This window comes from Dermacentor albipictus, chromosome 4 (assembly GCF_038994185.2).
Source record: "Dermacentor albipictus isolate Rhodes 1998 colony chromosome 4, USDA_Dalb.pri_finalv2, whole genome shotgun sequence".
Classification (NCBI taxonomy): Eukaryota; Metazoa; Arthropoda; class Arachnida; order Ixodida; family Ixodidae; genus Dermacentor; species Dermacentor albipictus.
The window spans coordinates 9,923,620-9,943,391 of record NC_091824.1 but is presented as its reverse complement, the minus strand read 5'-3'; the positions used below and the strand labels follow the sequence as shown (position 1 = coordinate 9,943,391).

General features: G+C 47.7%; 1 protein-coding gene across 1 annotated transcript; it reads left to right on the top strand.

Annotated features, from left to right (window-relative positions):
- The first annotated feature begins 260 nt into the window (after positions 1–260).
- LOC139059486 (uncharacterized) lies at positions 261–2,071 on the top strand. Its single transcript, XM_070537911.1, has 3 exons — positions 261–869; positions 1,022–1,662; positions 1,822–2,071. The coding sequence occupies exons 1-3, from the start codon at positions 261–263 to the stop codon at positions 2,069–2,071; spliced, it is 1,500 nt and encodes a 499-aa protein (XP_070394012.1).
- Positions 2,072–19,772: the final 17,701 nt, after the last annotated feature.

Here is a 19,772-nt window from a genome sequence, read left to right as displayed (position 1 = left end):
CACACGCACGCGATAGAGCACGAGATTAGTGCATAGAGCACGAGGCAAACACGTTCTGACGCGAGAACCAACGCCCGCTTAGCCCCGGCGCGAAGTCGCGAAAGCATCCCCGAGCAGTGGCGCCCTCATCAAGAAAAGCGGTCGCAACTGTAAACTCGGCCGAGACGCGCCCGCCTATTGTTCGCGGCGCGACGTAGCTGGCCGCACCTTGCTTTGCATCGAGCGGCCGTGGCACCTTGATCGATAAACGGCTAACTCATATGACCCACGACTTCAAGCTGGCGAGTGGTAGAATCGAATATGTCATGGTTGAGATCCTGCTCGACGTTCCGCAGCGGAATCAGCGCAGAAACAGCGTGTTCGTCCTCAGTGTATATAGCAACCCAAGAGACTCGCGCCAGCCGTTTCAGACCATTCTCAAGAAGGCGACCGACTTGGCCGGCCGTCGACCCTTGGTCGTCGTCGGCGACTTCAACGCACCATACGACATCTGGGGTTACGTCTACGACACTACCAAAGGGCGCAAGCTGTGGCAATACGCCAACGAGATGGACCTCACTCTGGTCACTGACAAGAATTTTCCTACACGCATCGGCAACTACGTCACCCGTGACTCGACACCCGACCTCGCCTTCGTGAGGAACGTCGAGGACGTGGGTTGTGAGAACACCGCCATGGAGTTCGGCAGCGACAACTACATTCTCGAGACCAACTTCAAGGTTTCTCGGAGTAGGGTCAGTGAATTCACGTTCATCGATTGGGACCATTTTCGCAAGATTCGTGAAGAACCCGGGAGCGCCAGGGCACCCGCCACTCTCGAAGAATGGTGTGAAGGCATCCGGAACGACGCTTCCGCGGCCACCAAGAAAGTGGGAACAGATCTCGACGTCGAGCGGATGGACAGCAGACTCGCCCACCTGATCGAGGCCAAAACCGCCCTGCTCCGCCGATGGAAGCGCTCAATCGCAGACTCCGAAAGAAGATTTCAGAGCTCAACACGGTCATCGATGACCACTGCAAGGCGCTATGCGAGCAGCAGTGGGACGAGCTCTGCGAATCCATCGACGGACAGATGCGCAACGCCAAATCCTGGAGCATGCTGAAGCACCTTCTCGACGAAAGCGGCTCGAAGTCAAATCAAAGGCATACGTTGGCCCGGGCCCTTCACGAAGCCACCAGGTCTCACACGGTCGATGAACTCGTCGCAAAACTCATACAGAAGTACCTGCCTGTTCGTCGCGACGGAGATCCATCGACCCAAATCCCGGACTACCGAGGCCCTCCACGCACCGAGCTGGACGAAGACTTCTCCATTGCCGAGGTCAGACAGGCCATCTTCGCGCTCAATCGCAAGTATGCGCCGGGTCCGGACGGAGTCACCAACAGATTGTTGAGAAACCTCGACGACACGTCGATTGTCTTATTGACCGACAAGATAAACGAGTCCTGGAAGAGTGGCATTGTGCCTGCAGAATGGAAGGCGGCCTGCACGGTGCTCATTCCCAAGCCCGGCAAGGCCCCGAATATCGAGAACTTGAGGCCGATTTTTCTGACCTCCTGCGTCGGCAAGGTTATGGAGTGCGCCCTCCTCAACAGACTTAACGGGTACCTTGAAGACTACGACGTTTACACGTACAACATGATCGGCTTCCGCGCCGGACTGTGAACGCAGGATGCCATGAAACTAATCAAGCATCAGATTGTGGATGGCCATTCCAGAGATGTCAAGGCTCTGCTCGGTCTGGACCTCGAGAAGGCTTTCGACAACTTGCTCCGCACCTTCATCGTCAAGACCATTTGAGACCTGGGTGTCGGTTCCAGATTCCACAGCTACGTCAGCTCTTTTCTAACTGAAAGGAAGGCCAGGCTTCGCATTGGAGACTTCCGCTCCGAAGATGTGGCCCTCGGAGGGCGGGGCACTCCTCAGGGCGCCGTCATCTCCCCAACACTGTTTAACATCTGTATGATTGGTCTGTCCGAGAGGTTGGCGCGTGTCGAGGACATGAAGCACACCATCTACACCGTTGACATCACCATATGGTGCTCCGGCGCCTGCGAGGGCAGAGTTTAAGAAGCCATGCAGGAGGCGATCGGCGTGATCGAGGAGTATCTCCACCCCACCGGACTTCGATGCTCCCCCGCAATGTCTGAGCTCCTGCTTTACAGAAAGGAGAAGGGAGGCAGACCCAAAGATTGGAAGCCAGTCTCCAAAAGCAGCATCAGACTTCGCACTTGTGACGGGGGGCGGGGGGGGGGATGATACCCAGGGTTGACGTTATTCGGGTCCTGGGCATGTTTGTCGAAATCAACGGCGGGAACGGAACTGCTCTCCGCAAGATCATCGCAAAGACGGACAACGCTTTCCGCCTCGTTCGCAGAATCGCAAACCGGCATCGAGGAGTGAAGAGAAACAATCTTCTCAGGCTGATCAATACCTTCGTACTCTGCCACCTCACGTACACGATTTCTATGCACAACTGGCTGAGAGCGGAGCGAGACAAGCTCAGTGTTCTCATCCGCAAAGTAGTCCTGATGGGCTACCCATCAGGACACATACCGAGGATCTCTTGAAGCTGGGGGTACATAACACCGCCGAGGAGATCGCCGAAGCCCAAGAATGCGCGCAACTCACTCGCCTGAGCACCACAGCGGCAGGTAAACGTATCCTCGAAGAGCTGGGTTACCACCCTGTGGAATTCTCGATGGACAGTACCTCGATCCCTATGTGCATTCGAGACAAGTTCGTAGTGGCCCCTGTGCCCCGAAACGTCCATCCCGTCCACAACGAGGGCAGACGCAAGGCCAGAGCAGCAGCTATCCTCAAACAGATCAAGCAACACGGCATTAGAGCTAGCTTCGTCGACGCCGCGGAGTACAGTGACGGGAAGACCTTTGCCGTCGTTGTGGTCGACTCGGGAGGCAAGATTTCCAATGGCGCCTCGATTTGCACTTCAGACCCCGGAGTCGCTGAGCAAGTCGCCATAGCCCTCGCCCTGCTAGACGGTCGTGGGTCCGAAATCTATAGTGATTCCAAAACGGCAGTTAGGGCTTTTTAGAAGGGTTGCATCGTCAATGAAGCTGTTCGTCTTCTTAGCGGCTCGAGTCCGTATGCTCTCACAAACCATTCAATTCACTGGTTTCCCGCTCACGTAGGGTCGGTCGAGGGTGCTCCCCCGAACCTCAATGAGTCTGCTCACGAGGCTGCGCGTGACCTCACCGACCGCGCTTCCTCCATAAGGAGCACTGACTCCCCTCCTCTCTACGGTCACAGGGACGCTCCCGCTACTCACAACGAGATTATTAAATATTTCTACATGTCCAGAAGGGTCTTTCCACCCCCTCACCCCAAGTTGAATAGGGCGCAAGCCGTTTCGCTTAGGCTTCTACAGACCAGCACATATCCGTGTTTGTCCGCTCTCCACGAGGCTTACCCCGACGTGTATCGCGACGACGCCTGCCCGTCCTGCGGCAAGACCTCCACTCTACCTCACATGCTCTGAGAGTGCGGGTCGACATACCCCAAGTTCATCAAGGAGGAGTGGGACTGGCTTCTGCGTAGCCCCGCTCTAGAGAAGCAAATCCTGGCCGTCCGGCGTGCCCGCGACCGGGCCGGTGGGCTAGACCTGCCGGTCCCTACGTGGGCCTAGCCGGGTGCGCGACGAGTTCGCGTCCTAGCCGGACCTGCAATAATGTTTACTCACTCACTCACTCACTCACTCACTCACTCACTCACTCACTCACTCACTCACTCACTCACTCACTCACTCACTCACTCACTCACTCACTCACTCACTCACTCACTCACTCACTCACTCACTCACTCACTCACGTGATCCTTCATGTTCGTCGCATCGACGGTAGCGCCAGCTTTTCCTGTGGTGGAGCTCGCCCCCAATACCTGCAAGCATCGAGATGTTCTGCGGTTGGTAACCTGGTAAATATTTTAGCACCACAGGATCAAACATTACCATGTGGGGGGACTTCAACGCGCAAAATTTAACATGAGGGAGTAATAACTGTGATGCTCGTAGCAATATCGTTCAATGCACCGCGGAAAGATGCAATCTGTTAGTATTTAATCATGGATCTGTGACATGTATGTGTGGATGTCGCGGCGCCAGTTGCATAGACGTAACACCATAGGCGGAGAGTTTTCAGGTTTCTGAGGGACGGGAGGGCTTTCCGAACCCCCCCCCATATATATATATATATATATATATATATATATATATATATATTTCTGGCACTTGCAGAAACTTCTTGTGACCTCGAAGAATTGAACGCTGAAGTGCCGGCGTTATATGAGTATATACAAGACCTCATAGTAGGAGGCAGTTCAGTTTCACAGAAGCAAGGTTTGGGTACGGGCTAGTTGGTATTCCAAGGTATCAATCGTCACTTACAGCGCATACATAACGAGGGTCATAAAAGGACGACGAAGACAAGCGCTGACTTCCAACTGAAAAAAATCAGTGGGAAGTCGGTGCTTGCCTTCGTCGTCCTTTTTTGTCCCTCGTCTATGCATGCGCTGTAAGTGACGATTGATATCAGTTTCACAGCCTGAGTCCTCTCGTTGGTGTAATAACCCTTGGTGTAAGTGTCGCGTACTTGGCTATCACTAATACTGCTTCACCCTTCCGGCGAAACTGCAGCCTCTGTGTCTCTATTTCTTTTTTTTTTCTTTTTATGTGGGTCCGACTATAAGAGTTGCTGCGCATGACACCAGTTGATTCTGGTTTCGAGTGCCAGCTTGGCCTCATTTTGGTTGCTGAGTGAATTATAGTGATCCCCAACTATCATGCACCAAGACTTTTAAAAAAGTGCAGTCGAAGAAAACGTAGTGCATATTGTTTCCAGTACAGCGAAGTATACGCCAGTTACTGAGATTTAATTTGGTCATCATCATCATCATCAGCCTGGCTACGCCCATTGCAGGGCAAAGGCCTCTCGCATACTTCCCCAACTACCCCGGTCATGTGCTTATTGTGGTCATGTTGCCCCTGCAAACTTCTTTATCCGCCACCTAACTTTCTGCCGCCACCTGCTACGCTTCCTTCTCTTGGAATCCAGTACGTAACCCTTAATGACCATCGGTTATCTTCCCTCCTCATTACATGTCCTGTCCATGCCCTTTTCTTTTTCTTGATTTCAACTAAGATGTCATCAACTCGCGTTGGTTCTTTCACCCAGTCTGCTCTTTTCTTATCCCGTAACTTTACACCCATCATTCTTTCCATTGCTCGTTGCGTCGTCCTTAATTTAAGTCGGACCTTTTTCGTAAGCCTCCAGGTTTCTGCCCCGTAGGTGGGTACTGGTAAGACACAGCTGTTATACACTTTTCTTTTGAGGGATAATGGCAACCTGCCGTTCATGATCTGAGAATGCCTGCCAAACGCACCCCAGCCCATTCTTCTTCTGCTGATTTTGTCAGTCTCATGGTCCGGATACGCGGTCACTACCTGACCTAAGTAGATGTATTCCCTTACCACTTCCAGTTCCTCGCTACATATCGTGAATTGATGTTCTCTTCCAAGACTGTTAAATATTCCTTTAGATTAATTTTTAGACCCACCCTTCTGCTTTGCCTTCCCAGGTCAGTGAGCGTGCATTGCAATTCCTCCCCCGAATTACTAAGCAAGGCAATATTGTCACAGCCTAGTAGGAGGCGGGAAAGCAGGTGTCGAGGACGTGTAAAAGCACTTTATTAGAGCAGTCAACGCGACGTCGTTGTCGTCTGTTTTTCTACTCGCGCGCTACTTCAGCGTCGTTCTCATCGCCTGGCACATACCCGCGGCGACCGCATAGTATGCGGCAATATCATCAGCGAATCGCAAGTTACCAAGGTATTATCCACTAACTCTTGTACCCAATTCTTCCCAATCCAGGTCTCTGAATACCACCAGTAAACACGCTGTGAATCACATTGGTGAGATCGTATCTCCCTGCCTGACGCCTTTCTTTATTGGGATTTCGTTGCTTTCTTTATGGAGGACTAGGGTGGCTTTGGAGCCGCTATAGATATCTTTCAGTATTTTTACGTACGGCTCGTCTACACACTGATTCCGTAATGTCTTCATGACTATTGAGGTTTCGACTGAATCAAACGCTTTCTCGTAATCAATGAAAGCAGTATATAAGGGTTGGCTATATTCCGCACATTTCTCTATCACCTGATTGATAGTGGGAATGTGGTGTATTGTTGAGTAGCCTTTAGGATGTCCAGCCTGCATGATCCTTTGGTTCACAGAAGTCTAAGGTATTCCTGATTGTATTTGTGATTACGTTAGTAAATACTTTGTAGGCAACGGACAGTAAGCTGATCGGTCTATAATTTTTCAAGTCTTTGGCGTCCCCTTTCTTATGGATTAAGATTATGTTGGTGTTCTTCCAAGATTTCGGTACGCTCGAGGTCATGAAGCATTGCATATACAGGGTGGCCAGTTTTTCTAGAGCAATCTGCCCACCATCCTTCAACAAATCTGCTGTTACCTGATCCTCCCCAGTTGCCTTTTCCCTTTGCATAGCTCCCAAGCCTTGCTTTACTTCTTGCGGCGTTACTTGTCGGATTTCAAATTCCTCTAGACTATTCCCTCTTCCATTATCGTCGTGGGTTCCACTGGTACTGTATAAATCTCCATAGAACTCAACAGCTACTTGAACTATCTCATCCATATTAGTAATGATATTGCCGGCTTTGTCTCTTAACGCATACATCTGATCTTTGCCTATCCGTAGTTTCTTCACTGCTTTTAGGCTTCCTCCGTTCCTGAGAGCATGTTCAATTCTATCCATATTATAGTTCCTTATGTCAGCTGTCTTACGTTTGTTGATTAACTTAGAAAGTTCTGCCAGTTCTATTCTAGCTGTGTGGTTAGAGGCTTTTATTCATTTGCGTTTCTTGATCAGATCTCTCGTCTCCTGGGATAGCTTACTGGTATCATGCCTAACGAAGTTACCACCGACTGCTATTGCCCACTCCCTAATGATGCCCATAAGATTGTCGTTCATTGTTTCAACACTAAGGTCCTCATCCTGAGTTAAAGCCGAATACCGGTTCCGTAGCTTGAGCCGGAATTCCTCTATTTTCCCTCTTACCGCTGACTGATTAATCGGCTTCTTATGTACGAGTTTCTTCCGTTCCCTTCTCAAGTATAAGCTAATTCGATTTCTTACCATCCTATGGTCACTGCAGCGCACTTTGCCGAGCACGTTTACATCTTGTATGATGCCAGGGTTAGCGCAGAGTATGAAGTCTATTTCATTTCTAGTCCCGCCATTCGGGCTCCTCCACGTCCACTTTCGGCTATCCCGCTTGCGGAAAAAGGTATTCATTGTCCGCATATTATTCCGTTCTGGAAACACTACTGATAACTCTCCCTTGCTATTTCTAGACCCTACGCCATATTCCCCCCACTGACTTGGCTCCAGCCTGCTTCATGCCTACTCTGGCATTGAAGTCGCCCATATATATAGTGTATTTTGCTTTGACGTTACCCATCGCCGATTCCACGTCTTCATAAAAGCTTTCGACTTCCTGGTCGTCATCACTGGATGTAGGGGCGTAGACCTGTACGACCTTCAATTTGTACTTGTTATTAAATTTCACAGCAAGACCTGCCACCCTATCGTTAATGCTATAGAGTTCCTGTATGTTACCAGCTATATCCTTATTAATCAGGAATCCGACTCCTAGTTCTCGTCTCTCCGCTAAGACCCGGTAGCACAGGACATGCCCGCTTTTTAGAACTGTGTATGCTTTTTTTGTCCTCCTAACCTGACTGAGCCTTATATCCCATTTACTGCCCGCTAATTCATCCAATAGCCCTTCTAGACTCGCCGCACTTGATAACGTTCTAGCGTTATACGTTGCCAGGTTCAGATTCCAATGGCGGCCTGTCCGGACCCAGAGATTCTTAGCACCCTCTGCTGCGTCACAGGTCTGACCGCCACCGTGGTCAGTTGCTTCGCAGCTGCTGGGAACAGAGTGCCGGGGATTGATTGTTGTGTTCATATCGGAGGTTGTGGCCAAGTGCTGGACAAGGGTGGCCAATCTTGCTCGGGTGAGGGATTGCGTTAGCGGTTCTGGTCACCGGGATCAGGCCGCACTCCTGTCCTGTTTATGCAATTTAGGAACACGCGGATGTTTTTGTATCTGGTGGAAAATTGCATGGCACCGGGATTCGAACCACGGTCTTCTTACACGTGAGGCGGATGCTCTACGTCTACGCCACCGCTGCACCCTCTTTAATTTGGTAATTGCAATCAATTATCTAAGTCGACACGTACTGTCCTAATTATCAAAGTGTCAATGAAGCAGTCGTAGGCACTCAAAATGACATCTAACTGCGGCGTTTTCAGCGACATACTAATTGCTTAAAATTTTTTCCGACTGGCAAAGAAACCTCACGAAGTGTGAAAAATACCTTCAGTGTGCTGCCACGCGCATCATAAAGCAGCGCCTTTAAATAAACTGATTGAATGCAAATGCGTTGCCTGTCACAAACCTGAAGATACAGCGTATTACCTTGATAATGGCATGGAAGCAGCACCGACAGCAGGTTTCGCGGCTTCGCAGCTATTCCGTCCTCTCATTTCTACGTCGCACTTATTATCTGTCTCTACGGGCCGACTTATCACATTCATAACAAAAGTCCTTCATAACGCGGCCGAAGCGCCGCTCTGACCACGCACGAAATGCGAACAGCAATGTCATAAGCACCGAATGTTTCAAAATCCTGGCTTTGCTCACACCGCATCGAAAGAGTGTGCGCGAAACTTCGTTTGGACCAAAGCCAAGTTAAGGTGACCTTCTTATTTTTCATGAAATTGTATACGTGCTGCGAAAACAGTTTCGTGTCAAAAAAGAACGAATTCGAAATAAACAGACCGACAAACGACCAACCTGTAGAGAAAAGGCAAAACCGAAGTGTTCAAGAAAGTAAATATACCACTTTTAAAGGAGCCGAATTGGCAATCAGGATGTCCGCAAAAAAAAGAAAAGAAAACAGATTTAAGTGCGTTCTTATTATCTATGAATTCGTAAGTTCCGTTGAACACCAGCTGCTGCCTAGAGGGCGTGTTCGAATATGTCTCCTTTTGCAGCTGTGCAGTACTGTTTCTGTTTTATCACATCCCCAGTGGATTTCTTGATGATCGATGCCGGAATTCTACGGCAGACATTCGTTATCCTTGTCTTGAACTAATCTGACGTCTGTGTAATCTGACGTCCGGCACAATCTTTCACATAACCCCAAAGAAAGAAATCGAGTCGGGAGAGGCCAAGTGACCTAGCCACCCAATTCACAGGCCCGTGCCTTCTAATCTATTGCCCATGAATAGTCGCATTCAGCCAGTTACTCTTCCACTTCTCCTTGAAAGATTTCGTTCACGTAACGCCGTCCAGTCAGTGTGTGATCGAAGATGGGACCGATTATAGCACCGGCGTAAATTCCGACCCACAATTTAAGCGACTACTTGCACTGGTGCCGATTGCGCTTCACCCAGCGTGGATTGGATTCTCTCCAATAGTGTGCATTAAGTAAATTTACCTAGGCGTTTCGGCGAAAATTGGCTTCATCCGTGCACATGATGTTGCTGAAAAAGTCCCGTGACTCATCGGCTTTTGTGAGGAACAGATTAGGGAAATTTAGACGATTCTACAGGTTCCTATCTTCCAAGCATTGATGCTGGTTAAGGTTGTATGGGGGAAAGACCGTTATTTAGAATCCTTCAAACTGATGACTTGGAAATTGGTACAATTTTGGTACTATTTTGGAAATCGGTACATTGGTACCAAATTGGTACCGCATTTTGTATGGACCAAGTCGCCATGTCTTTCTCTAATGAGCAGAAGGTAAAAATGAACCTTGCCATGGGAACTGCAAAATGACAACAAGAGAAAGGCCGCAAATATATATCAGTCATGGAAATGTGGCGGTAGACCAAACGCATCGACTATCATCAGATAACCTGAGACAAACTGGCAGCTTCAAGAAACAGTGCCGTAGGGCGCCACCTTTGAGTCCCAGCCAAGCACGGAGGTTCCAGCATTTATGGCCTCAAACCCTCATGCTAGCGTGCGGAAAGTGGCCGCCCTGGCAACAATTTCCAAGTCATCAGTTTGGAGGATTCTAAACGACGGCCTTTCACCCGTACCGCCTTAGCTAGCACCAATGCTCGGAAGATAAGGACCTGTAGAATCGTGTAGATTTCTCGGATTGGGTCCTCACAAAAGCCGGTTAGTCACTGGGCTTTTTGAGCAACATCATGTGCACAGATGAAGCCAATTTTCACAGTACGCCCAGATAAATTTGTATAATGCACAGTATTGGAGTGACTACAATGCACACTGGACAAAACGCAATCGGCACCTCTAGCAGTGGTCGTTTATTGTGGGGTGCGGAATTTGCGCCGGTGGTATAATCAGTACCATCTTTTTCGATCACACGCTGACTGGACAGCGTTACGTGGACGAAATACTTGAAAGAGTGGTGGATAAGTTTCTCAGCGAAGTCCCGCTGTCACGTCCTCCACTTCGGTGGCACCAGCAAGATGGAGCACCAGCACACAGCAGCAGCGGAGCACGAAACTGGCTGAATGCAACTTTTCATGTGCAATAGATTGCAAGGCACGGGCCTATAAATTTGCCCGCTAGGTCATCTGGCCTCTCTCCAGTCGATTTCTTTCTCTGCGGTTATGCAAAAGATCGTGTTTACATGATCGAGACGGACGCCAAATTAGCTCAAGACAAGGATAATGGATATCTGCCGTTTAATTCGAGCGTCGGTCATCAAGAAAACCACTGAAGATGAGATAAAGTGGACTCAGTACTGCGCAGCTGCAAAAGGAGACATATTTCAACACGTTCTCTAGGCAGCAGCTGGTGCTCAACGGCGCTTACGATTTCATGGAAAATAAAGGCACACTGAAATCTGATGAAATACAAATTTTTTTTTTCTTGTGCAGGCGTCCCGATTGCCAATTCGGCTCATTTAGAAGTGGTCATTTGCTTTCTTTAATGCATCGGCTTTGCCTTTCCTCAACAAGTGGGTCGCTTCCGGGTCTGTTTATTTCGCTTTTATTTTATGCCATATGAATCTGTTTTTGCAGCGCGTATGCACTTTCACGAAAAATAAAACGGTCACTTCTATTCAGCTTTGGTCCGAAGCAATGTTCTGGCGCGAAATATATACCACTGTAGTAGCGCGAGTCACATCAACACACGCAGCAGGCGCAAGCCAAGGAATGGTTTATTGCGTATAGCGTGGCTGCTTTTATGCAGTGCACATTCGGTCGAGCATGCGCACTTCGTGCGATGAACGGGCTTCCGATGGCACGACACTGCATATAGCTGCGCTCGCACTCTGGTGATGCGGTACGAGGAAAGCCGGTATATTGAAACATGCTTTTGAAATGCGCTTCGGCCCCGTAATCAAGCGGTTTTCGTTATCAATGTGACCAGTCGGCCTTGAGAGATGGATAATAAGTGTGGCGTAGAGAGGAAGCAATAGCTGCGAAGCTGCAATACCTGCTGTTGGTGCTCCTTCCGTACCCTTATTCATGCGATGCGCTGTCCCTTCGGGTTTACGGCAGGCAGTGTAGTTGCTTTCAATGAGCTTATTTGAGGGTACTCCTTTATGGATGTGGGTGGGAGCGCAGTCACGCGGTATTTTTGATATTTGGTGAGGGTTGTTTGCCAGTCGGAAAAAAATGCACGCTATTAGTACGTCGCTGAAAACACAGCAGTTAGATGTCACTTGGGGGTGCCTTGGGGCGTCTACAGATGCCTCACTGACCCATTCATAATTAGGACACTATTTCTCAAATTATATAACTAATTCCAATTGTCGAATTGAATTTTAGGCACGAAAGAATTGCTGGCGGCTACTCCATTGTACTCGAAACAATATGCACTTGGTTTTCTTCGAGTAACGCAAGTGTCCTTTTTAAAGTCTTGGTGCATGATAGTTGGGGCACCCTGCATAATTCAATCCGTGACCGGAATGAGGCCAAGCCAGATTCAATCGAAGTCAGAATCAACAGGAGTCATGCGCAGGAGCGCTTATACAGGGACTCACAGAAAAAGCAACAAAAAATATGCAGAGAGAGGCTGTAGTTTCGCCGAATAGGCGAAGCAGTTTTAATGATAGCGAAGTAGGCGACAATTACACGAAGGAATATTGCACTACTCCATGTGTAATTGTATCATGTCGCCAAAGGTCCGCTGCTGGGCCGGACGGCATTGCGTACGATATGCTAGGAAACCTCGGACCGACAGGTACAAATGCTCTCTTAGGCATCTATAATAACTTATGGATAGGAGAAACTGTACCTGACTCTTAGAAACTCTCTCGAATCATACCAATTTTAAAGCTGGGTAAGACGCCCTTGTGCCTTGAATCCTTCCGCCCAGTTCGTTTGACAAGTTGTTTATGCAAAGCAATAAAGAAAATGATTGACGAGCGACTTCAGTGGTGGTGTAATGAAACGGATGTGTTGTCCAACTACTTAGTAGGTTTTCGAAAACATAGATGCACAATGGATGCATAATTAGACATAGTAACCTGTGCGGAACACGAGCCTGCACGTGGAAACATGATGATAGCAGTATTCCTGTACACCAAGAAGGCATTTGACACTGTTAGTCACGTTCATGTTCTGCTAAGCATGTTGGAACTTGGCCTGTCTGGCAGGTCATTGCGATGGATTTCTGAATTTTTATCAGGTCGCAAAATATTTGTTCATACGGGTGAAGGAAAGAGTGCTGAACATGTTGTGAAACAGGGAGTACCACAGCGAAGCGTACTCAGCCCCCTTTTCTTTAACTGCATCACGGCTGATTTAACAAGGAGACTGCCATCACAGTTAAACTTTTCAATGTATGCAGATGATGTGTGTATATGGACATCTGGTTCTAATGCTCAACTACTTCAGACGGCATTGCAAGATGGCATAAAAATCATTAACCAATTTTCGAGAGAGAGAGGAATGGTTCTATCACACGCAAAGACAGCTGTATTGCCCTTCACTCGGAGGCAGTTAAAAATTTCACTACTAATCTGGAAGGACACCCTCTGATAATTGTCACACAACATCGATTTCTTGGCATAATGCATAATAGGCAGCTATCCTGGGAACCCCACATAAAAAAACTCGAAAACGTGGTCAATGCCATAGTGACTGTACTTCGCAGACTTGCAGGCACATCATGGGGCGGATCAGTATCGTCCATGCTGACGGTTTACAATGCAATAATACGACAAAAAATTGCGTATTCCGCGCCCATCTTACAAGGACTTTCCCCCACGTCAGAAGACCGACTTCACAGACTTCTAGGAGTTCCACGAGCGACTTCTAGCTCTCTTGTAATAGCTGAGGCTCGCCAATTACCATTTCCAGTTATGCGAACTACCCAAACATGCCGACGATATTTCCGTCTTCAAACAACATAAAAGTCACCCATTGGCTCTAGACATAATGAAACCGGATAGAAGTTATGTTCATATAGAAATTCGAGATAATCTTCACAAATTTCCAAGAAAGGAATTTAGGAACTCAAATGTCGAATATCCTCCATGGCTGCTGACACTTCCAAAAATCGAATTGTCAGTAGATGGGATATTCAAAAAAGAGGCATGTCCATTCAAGCAACTCAACAACTAGCACTTTACCAGATATATATGCGGTATTCAGGATACACATACGTCTATACAGCTGGCTCCAGTACAGCAACCTCTTCAACTTCATCATTCATTATACCGCACCTCAACAAACAAAAATGATTTAAGTTATCTCGTCCGATTTCGTCCACAATGGCTGAACTGTTCGCAATCCTATGTGCGATAAAATTTATATTGTCAGTAAGGGATGCGGAGAAGGGGGTAACATTCAGCGATTCACAGGCGGCTGTAACATCACTCTGTAGCACAAAAGGGAAAATATTCAGTGGCAGTATAGTATGAGAAACACATAAACACCTCACAAAGGCAAGCGAAGCGAAACATGCGATAGCATTCCAGTGGATTCCAGGACATTGCAACATTCCTGGCGACACTGCAGCCGATGAAGCAGCACGACAAGCACACCTCAAAGACGATGCGGTTCCGCTCCCAATATGAAAGAATGAATTACGCTGCATTATAAGGACAACGTCTTTCAAAATGTGTAGAAGCACTTGGTTTGACCAGAATTCTAAGAGCTCGGACTTATACCATATTGATCCGTTTATTGAATTCAAATTTTCATTATCATTAGACAGATCTATGGAAACCCTCATTCATCGATTAAGGCTAGGCACTGCCTACAAAGAGCATTTCTTACACAGAATTGGCCGTGTGGAAACCCCCGAATGTAATTGTGGATTTGTACTCGAAGGTATATATCACCTCCTTCTAGATTGCCCACATCACGACACACCAAGAAGCCGACTTAAATCAACCCTAATTAAATTAGACCGCAGGCCTTTCAGTTTAAGGAAGCTTTTAGGTTGTTGGCCAACAACGTACTTGCAGAAGAGCGCTTTAAAAGCACTAAAAACTTTTCGGGAAGACAGCGGCATTGTTGGACGTTATTAACGCTTTTATGGTTCCGATCATTTCAATGTCACTGTATATATGCATGTTTTGTGAATTATGTTATGTTGACTGTACTGTTGCGACTATATGTGACAATGAATTTACACGATGTATGTACCACCCGCAGACTAGACACTGTGTTATTAGGCGACAGTATCGCTTGTATCTTTAAGACTTTTGTCTACATAACTTTGGAGACATTTACCTTGTATATTTCATGTAGTATGTGTTTCTGGCGTCACAGTCTTCCTGTGAAAACGTTGCGTGACAAATCCTGGTGCTTGTGTGAAAGGATTATTTGGTATGTAATCTTGAACCCTGTATGTGTTATGATAGGACCATTCAAGAGATCAGGAGTAGCCGGCGCCTTAAATTGTGCGCCAACATCTCCTTATATCATATAAATAAAAAAAATATTACACCACCGAGAGACGTCATATTCTTCGTGGTAGGAGAGGACTCAGGCTGTGAAATTGAACTGTCGCCTACTATCATCATCATCATCACCACCACCACCATCATCATCATCATCATCATCAGCCTGGTTACGCCCACTGCAGGGCAAACGCCTCTCCCATATTTTTCCAACAACCCCGGTCATGTACTAATTGTGGCCATGCTGTCCCTGCAAACTTCTTAATCTCATCCGCTCACCTAACTTTCTGCCGCCCCCTGCTACGCTTCCCTTCCCTTGGGATCCAGTCCGTAAACCTTAATGACCATCGGTTATCTTCCCTCCTCATTACATGTCCTGCCCATGCTGATTTCTTTTTCTTGATTTCAATTAAGATGTCATTAACTCGCGTTTGTTCCCTCACCCAATCCGCTCTTTTCTTATCCCTTAACGTTACACTTATCATTCTTCTTCCCATAGCTCGTTGCGTTGTCCTCCATTTGAGTACAACCCTTTTCGTAAGCCTCCAGATTTCTGCCCCGTTGGTGAGTACTGGTAAGACACAGCTATTACATACTTTTCTCTTGAGGAATAATGGCAATCTGCTGTTCATGATCTGAGAATGCCTGCAAAACGCCCCCCAGCCCATTCTTATTCTTCTGATTATTTCCGTCTCATGATCCGGATCCGCCGTCACTACCTGCCCTAAGTAGAGGTATTCCCTTATGACTTCCAGTGCCTCACTGCCTATTGTAAATTGCTGTTCTCTTCCGAGACTGTTAAACATTACTTTAGTTTTCTGCAGATTAATTTTTAGACCCACTCTTCTGCTTTGCCTCTCCAGGTCAGTGAGCATGCATTTCAATTGGTCCCCTGAGTTACTAAGCAAGGCAACATCATCAGCGAATCGCAAGTTACTAAGGTATTCTCCATTAACTTTTATCCCCAATTCTTCCCAATCCAGGTCTCTGAATACCTCCTGTAAACACGCTGTGAATAGCATTGGAGAGATCGTATCTCCCAGCCTGACGCCTTTCTTTATTGGGATTTCGTTGCTTGCTTTACGGAGGACTACGGTGGCTGTGGAGCCGCCATAGATATCTTTCAGTATTTTTACATGCGGCTCGTCTACACCCTGATTCCGTAAGGCCTCCATGACTGCTGAGGTTTTGACAGAATAAAACGCTTTTTCGTAGTCAATGAAAGCTATATATAAGTGTTGGTTATATTCCGCACATTTCTCAATCACCTGATTGATAGTGTGAATATGATCTATTGTTGAGTAGCCTTTACGGAATCCTGCCTGGTCCTTTGCTTGACAGAAGTCTAAGGTGTTCCTGATTCTATTTGCGATTACCTTAGTAAATAGTTTGTAGGCAATGGACAGTAAGCTGATCGGTCTATAATTTTTCAAGTCTTTGGCGTCCCCTTTCTTATGGATTAGGATTATGTTAGCGTTCTTCCAAGATTCCGGTATGCTCGAGGTCATGAGGCATTGCGTATACAGGGTGGCCAGTTTCTCTAGAACAATCTGTCCACCATCCTTCAACAAATCTGCTCTTACCTGATCTTCCCCAGCTGCCTTCCCCCTTTGCATTTCTCCCAAGGCTTTCTTTACTTCTTCCGGTGTTACCTTTCGAATTTCGAATTCCTCTAGACTATTTTCTCTTCCATTATCGTCGTGGGTGCCACTGGTACTGTATAAATCTCTATAGAACTCCTCAGCCACTTGAACTATCTCATTCATATTAGTAATGATATTGCCGACTTTGTCTCTTAAGGCATACATCTGATTCCTGCCAATTCCTAGTTTCTTCTTCACTGTTTTTAGGCTTCCTCCGTTCCTGAGAGCATGCTCAATTCTATCCATATTATACTTCCTTATGTCATCTGTCTTACGCTTGTTGAATAACTTCGAAAGTTCTGCCAGTTCTATTCTAGCTGTAGGGTTAGAAGCTTTCATACATTGGCGTTTCTTGATCAGATCTTTCGTCTCCTGCGATAGTTTGCTGGTATCCTGCCTAACGGAGTTACCACCGACTTCCACTGCACAGTCCTTAATGATGCCCACAAGAATGTCGTTCATTGCTTCAACACTAAGGTCCTCTTCCTGAGTTAGAGCTGAATACCTGTTCTGTAGCTTGATCTGGAATTCCTCTATTTTCCCTCTTACCGCTAACTGATTTATCTGCTTCTTATGTACCAGTTTCTTCCGTTCCCTCCTCAGGTCTAGGCTAATTCGAGTTCTTACCATCCTGTGGTCACTGCAGCGCACCTTGCCGAGCACGTCCACATATTGTATGATGCCAGGGTTAGCGCAGAGTATGAGGTCTATTGCATTTCTAGTCTCGCTGTTCGGGCTCCTCCACGTCCACTTTCGGCTATCCCGCTTGCGGAAGAAGGTATTCATTATCATCATATTATTCTGTTCCGCAAACTCTACTAATAACTCTCCCCTGCTATTCCTAGTGCCTATGCCATATTCCCCCACTGCCTTGTCTCCAGCCTGCTTCTTGCCTACCTTAGCATTAAAGTAGCCCATTAGTATGGTGTATTTAGTTTTCACTCTACCCATCGCCGATTCCACGTCTTCATAGAAGCTTTGGACTTCCTGGTCATCATGACTGGATGTAGGGGCGTAGACTTGTACAATCTGCATTTTGTACCTCTTATTAAGTTTCACAGCAAGACCTGCCACCCTCTCGCTAATGCTATAGAATTCCTGTATGTTACCAGCTATATTCTTATTAATCAGGAATCCGACTCCTAGTTCTCTCCGCTAAGTCCCGGTAGCCCAGGACGTGCCCGCTGTCTAATACTGTATATGCTTCTTTCGGCCTCTTAACTTCACTGAGCCCTATCATATCCCATTTACTGCCCTCTAATTCCTCCAATAGCACTGCTAGACTCGCCTCACTAGATAACGTTCCAGCGTTAAACCTGTCGGGAGCCAGAAATTCTTAGCACCCTCTGCTGCGTCGCAGATCTGACGCCACCATGGTCAGTTGCTTCGCAGCTGCTGGGGACTGAGGGCCGGGGTTTGATTGTTGTGTTCATATAGGAGGTTGTGGCCAAGTACTGCTCTGGTGAGGGAGTGCGTTACCGGTTCTGGTCAGCGGGATCAGGCCACACTCCAGGCCTGTTTGTGCAATTTTATTAACACGCGAATTTTTTTTAATGCGGTGGAAAATTACCGGCACCGGGATTCGAACCACGGACCTCTTGCACTCGAGGCGGGTGTTCTACCTCTACGCCACCGCTGCATACTTTCTATGAGCCTACTATGAGGTCTTGTAAATTCTCCTATAAAGCCTTCACTTCTATGAGCAATTCTTTGAAGCCACACGGAGTTTCTTCAAGTGCAAGAAAATATATATATATATATATATATATATATATATATATATATATATATATATATATTGTAAAGGGGGTTTATTCGGGTCGTAGAGAAGCAGCGACCAACGCGGCAACAGCAGATAGGGCGCAGCCAGCGAGCGAACAGGGTACGAGCCACGCGATGGCAATGGGGCTTTTCAGCCTGCCGATCTTCTTCGTCACAATCACCCCCGGAATTGAAGAGTAGCCATCCTGGCGACCTAGGAAGAGGTGGGCGGATCGTAGTACTGCTTCAGCCGGTCAATGTGTACAGTCTCTCGCCCTCGGCGACGGAGATCGGGAGATGGCGATACGGGTTCGTAGTTCACTGGTGATGTTTGTGCAACCACGCGGTAGGGCCCGTGGTACTTCGCGAGGAGCTTGGACGAAAGGCCAGGAGCAGCAACAGGCGGGACCCAAAGCCACACGAGTGAGTCGACGGGGAAGGGGTGAGGGGGAGGATTGAGGTCATGGCGCTCTTTTTGGCGGCACTTTTGAGCAGACATCAAAGAACGGGCCAGTTGTCGGCATTTCTCGGCGTGCTGAGCAATCGCAGAAACAGGTGAGCATTCAGCAGGGTCCGGCCGGTACGGGAGAACAGTATCAATGGTGCTGGAGGGATGGCGGCCGTAAAGCAGGAAGAATGGCGAGAATCCAGTAGTGGCTTGAGAGGCAGTGTTATATGCGTAGGTGACGAACGGAAGTACAAGATCTCAGTTGGAGTGGTCAGATGCAGCATACATTGATAGCATGTCACCAAGAGTTCTGTTGAATCGTTCTGTTAAGCCATTGGTGTGTGAATGATAAGCAGTAGTAGTGCGGTGAATAATTTGGCATTCAGATAGGAGTGACTGCAGGACGTCTGAGAGGAATACGCGGCCCCGATCGCTCAACAGTTCGCGAGGGGCGCCATGGCGGAGAACGAAGTTGTTTAGTATGAACGAGGCGATGTCTTTTGCTGATGCAGCAGGCAAGGCGGCGGTTTCGGCATACCGTGTCAGATGATCTACGGCCACAACAATCCATCGGTTGCCAGCGCCAGTAGATGGAAGAGGCCCGTATATATCAATGCCGACGCGGTCGAATGGTTGAGCTGGGCAGGGAAGTGGTTGGAGAGGTGCGGTGGAGAGATGCGGGACACATTTGCGTCGCTGGCAGGCAATGCAGGAGCGCACGTATTTGTAGACGAAGGTGTACATCCCTCGCCAATAATATCGTAGGCGAAGCCGTGTGTAAGTTTTTGACACTCCGCCGTGACCACACTGCGGGTCAGAATGAAAAGCGGAGCATAAATCTTGTCTTAGGTGGCGAGGCACTACTAAGAGCCATTTGCGGCCATCATTTTGGTAGTTGCGGCGGTATAAAAGTCCGTCGCGGATTGTGAAATGCTGCGCCTGTCGGCGTAACGCTCGAGGTGCCGAAGTTGC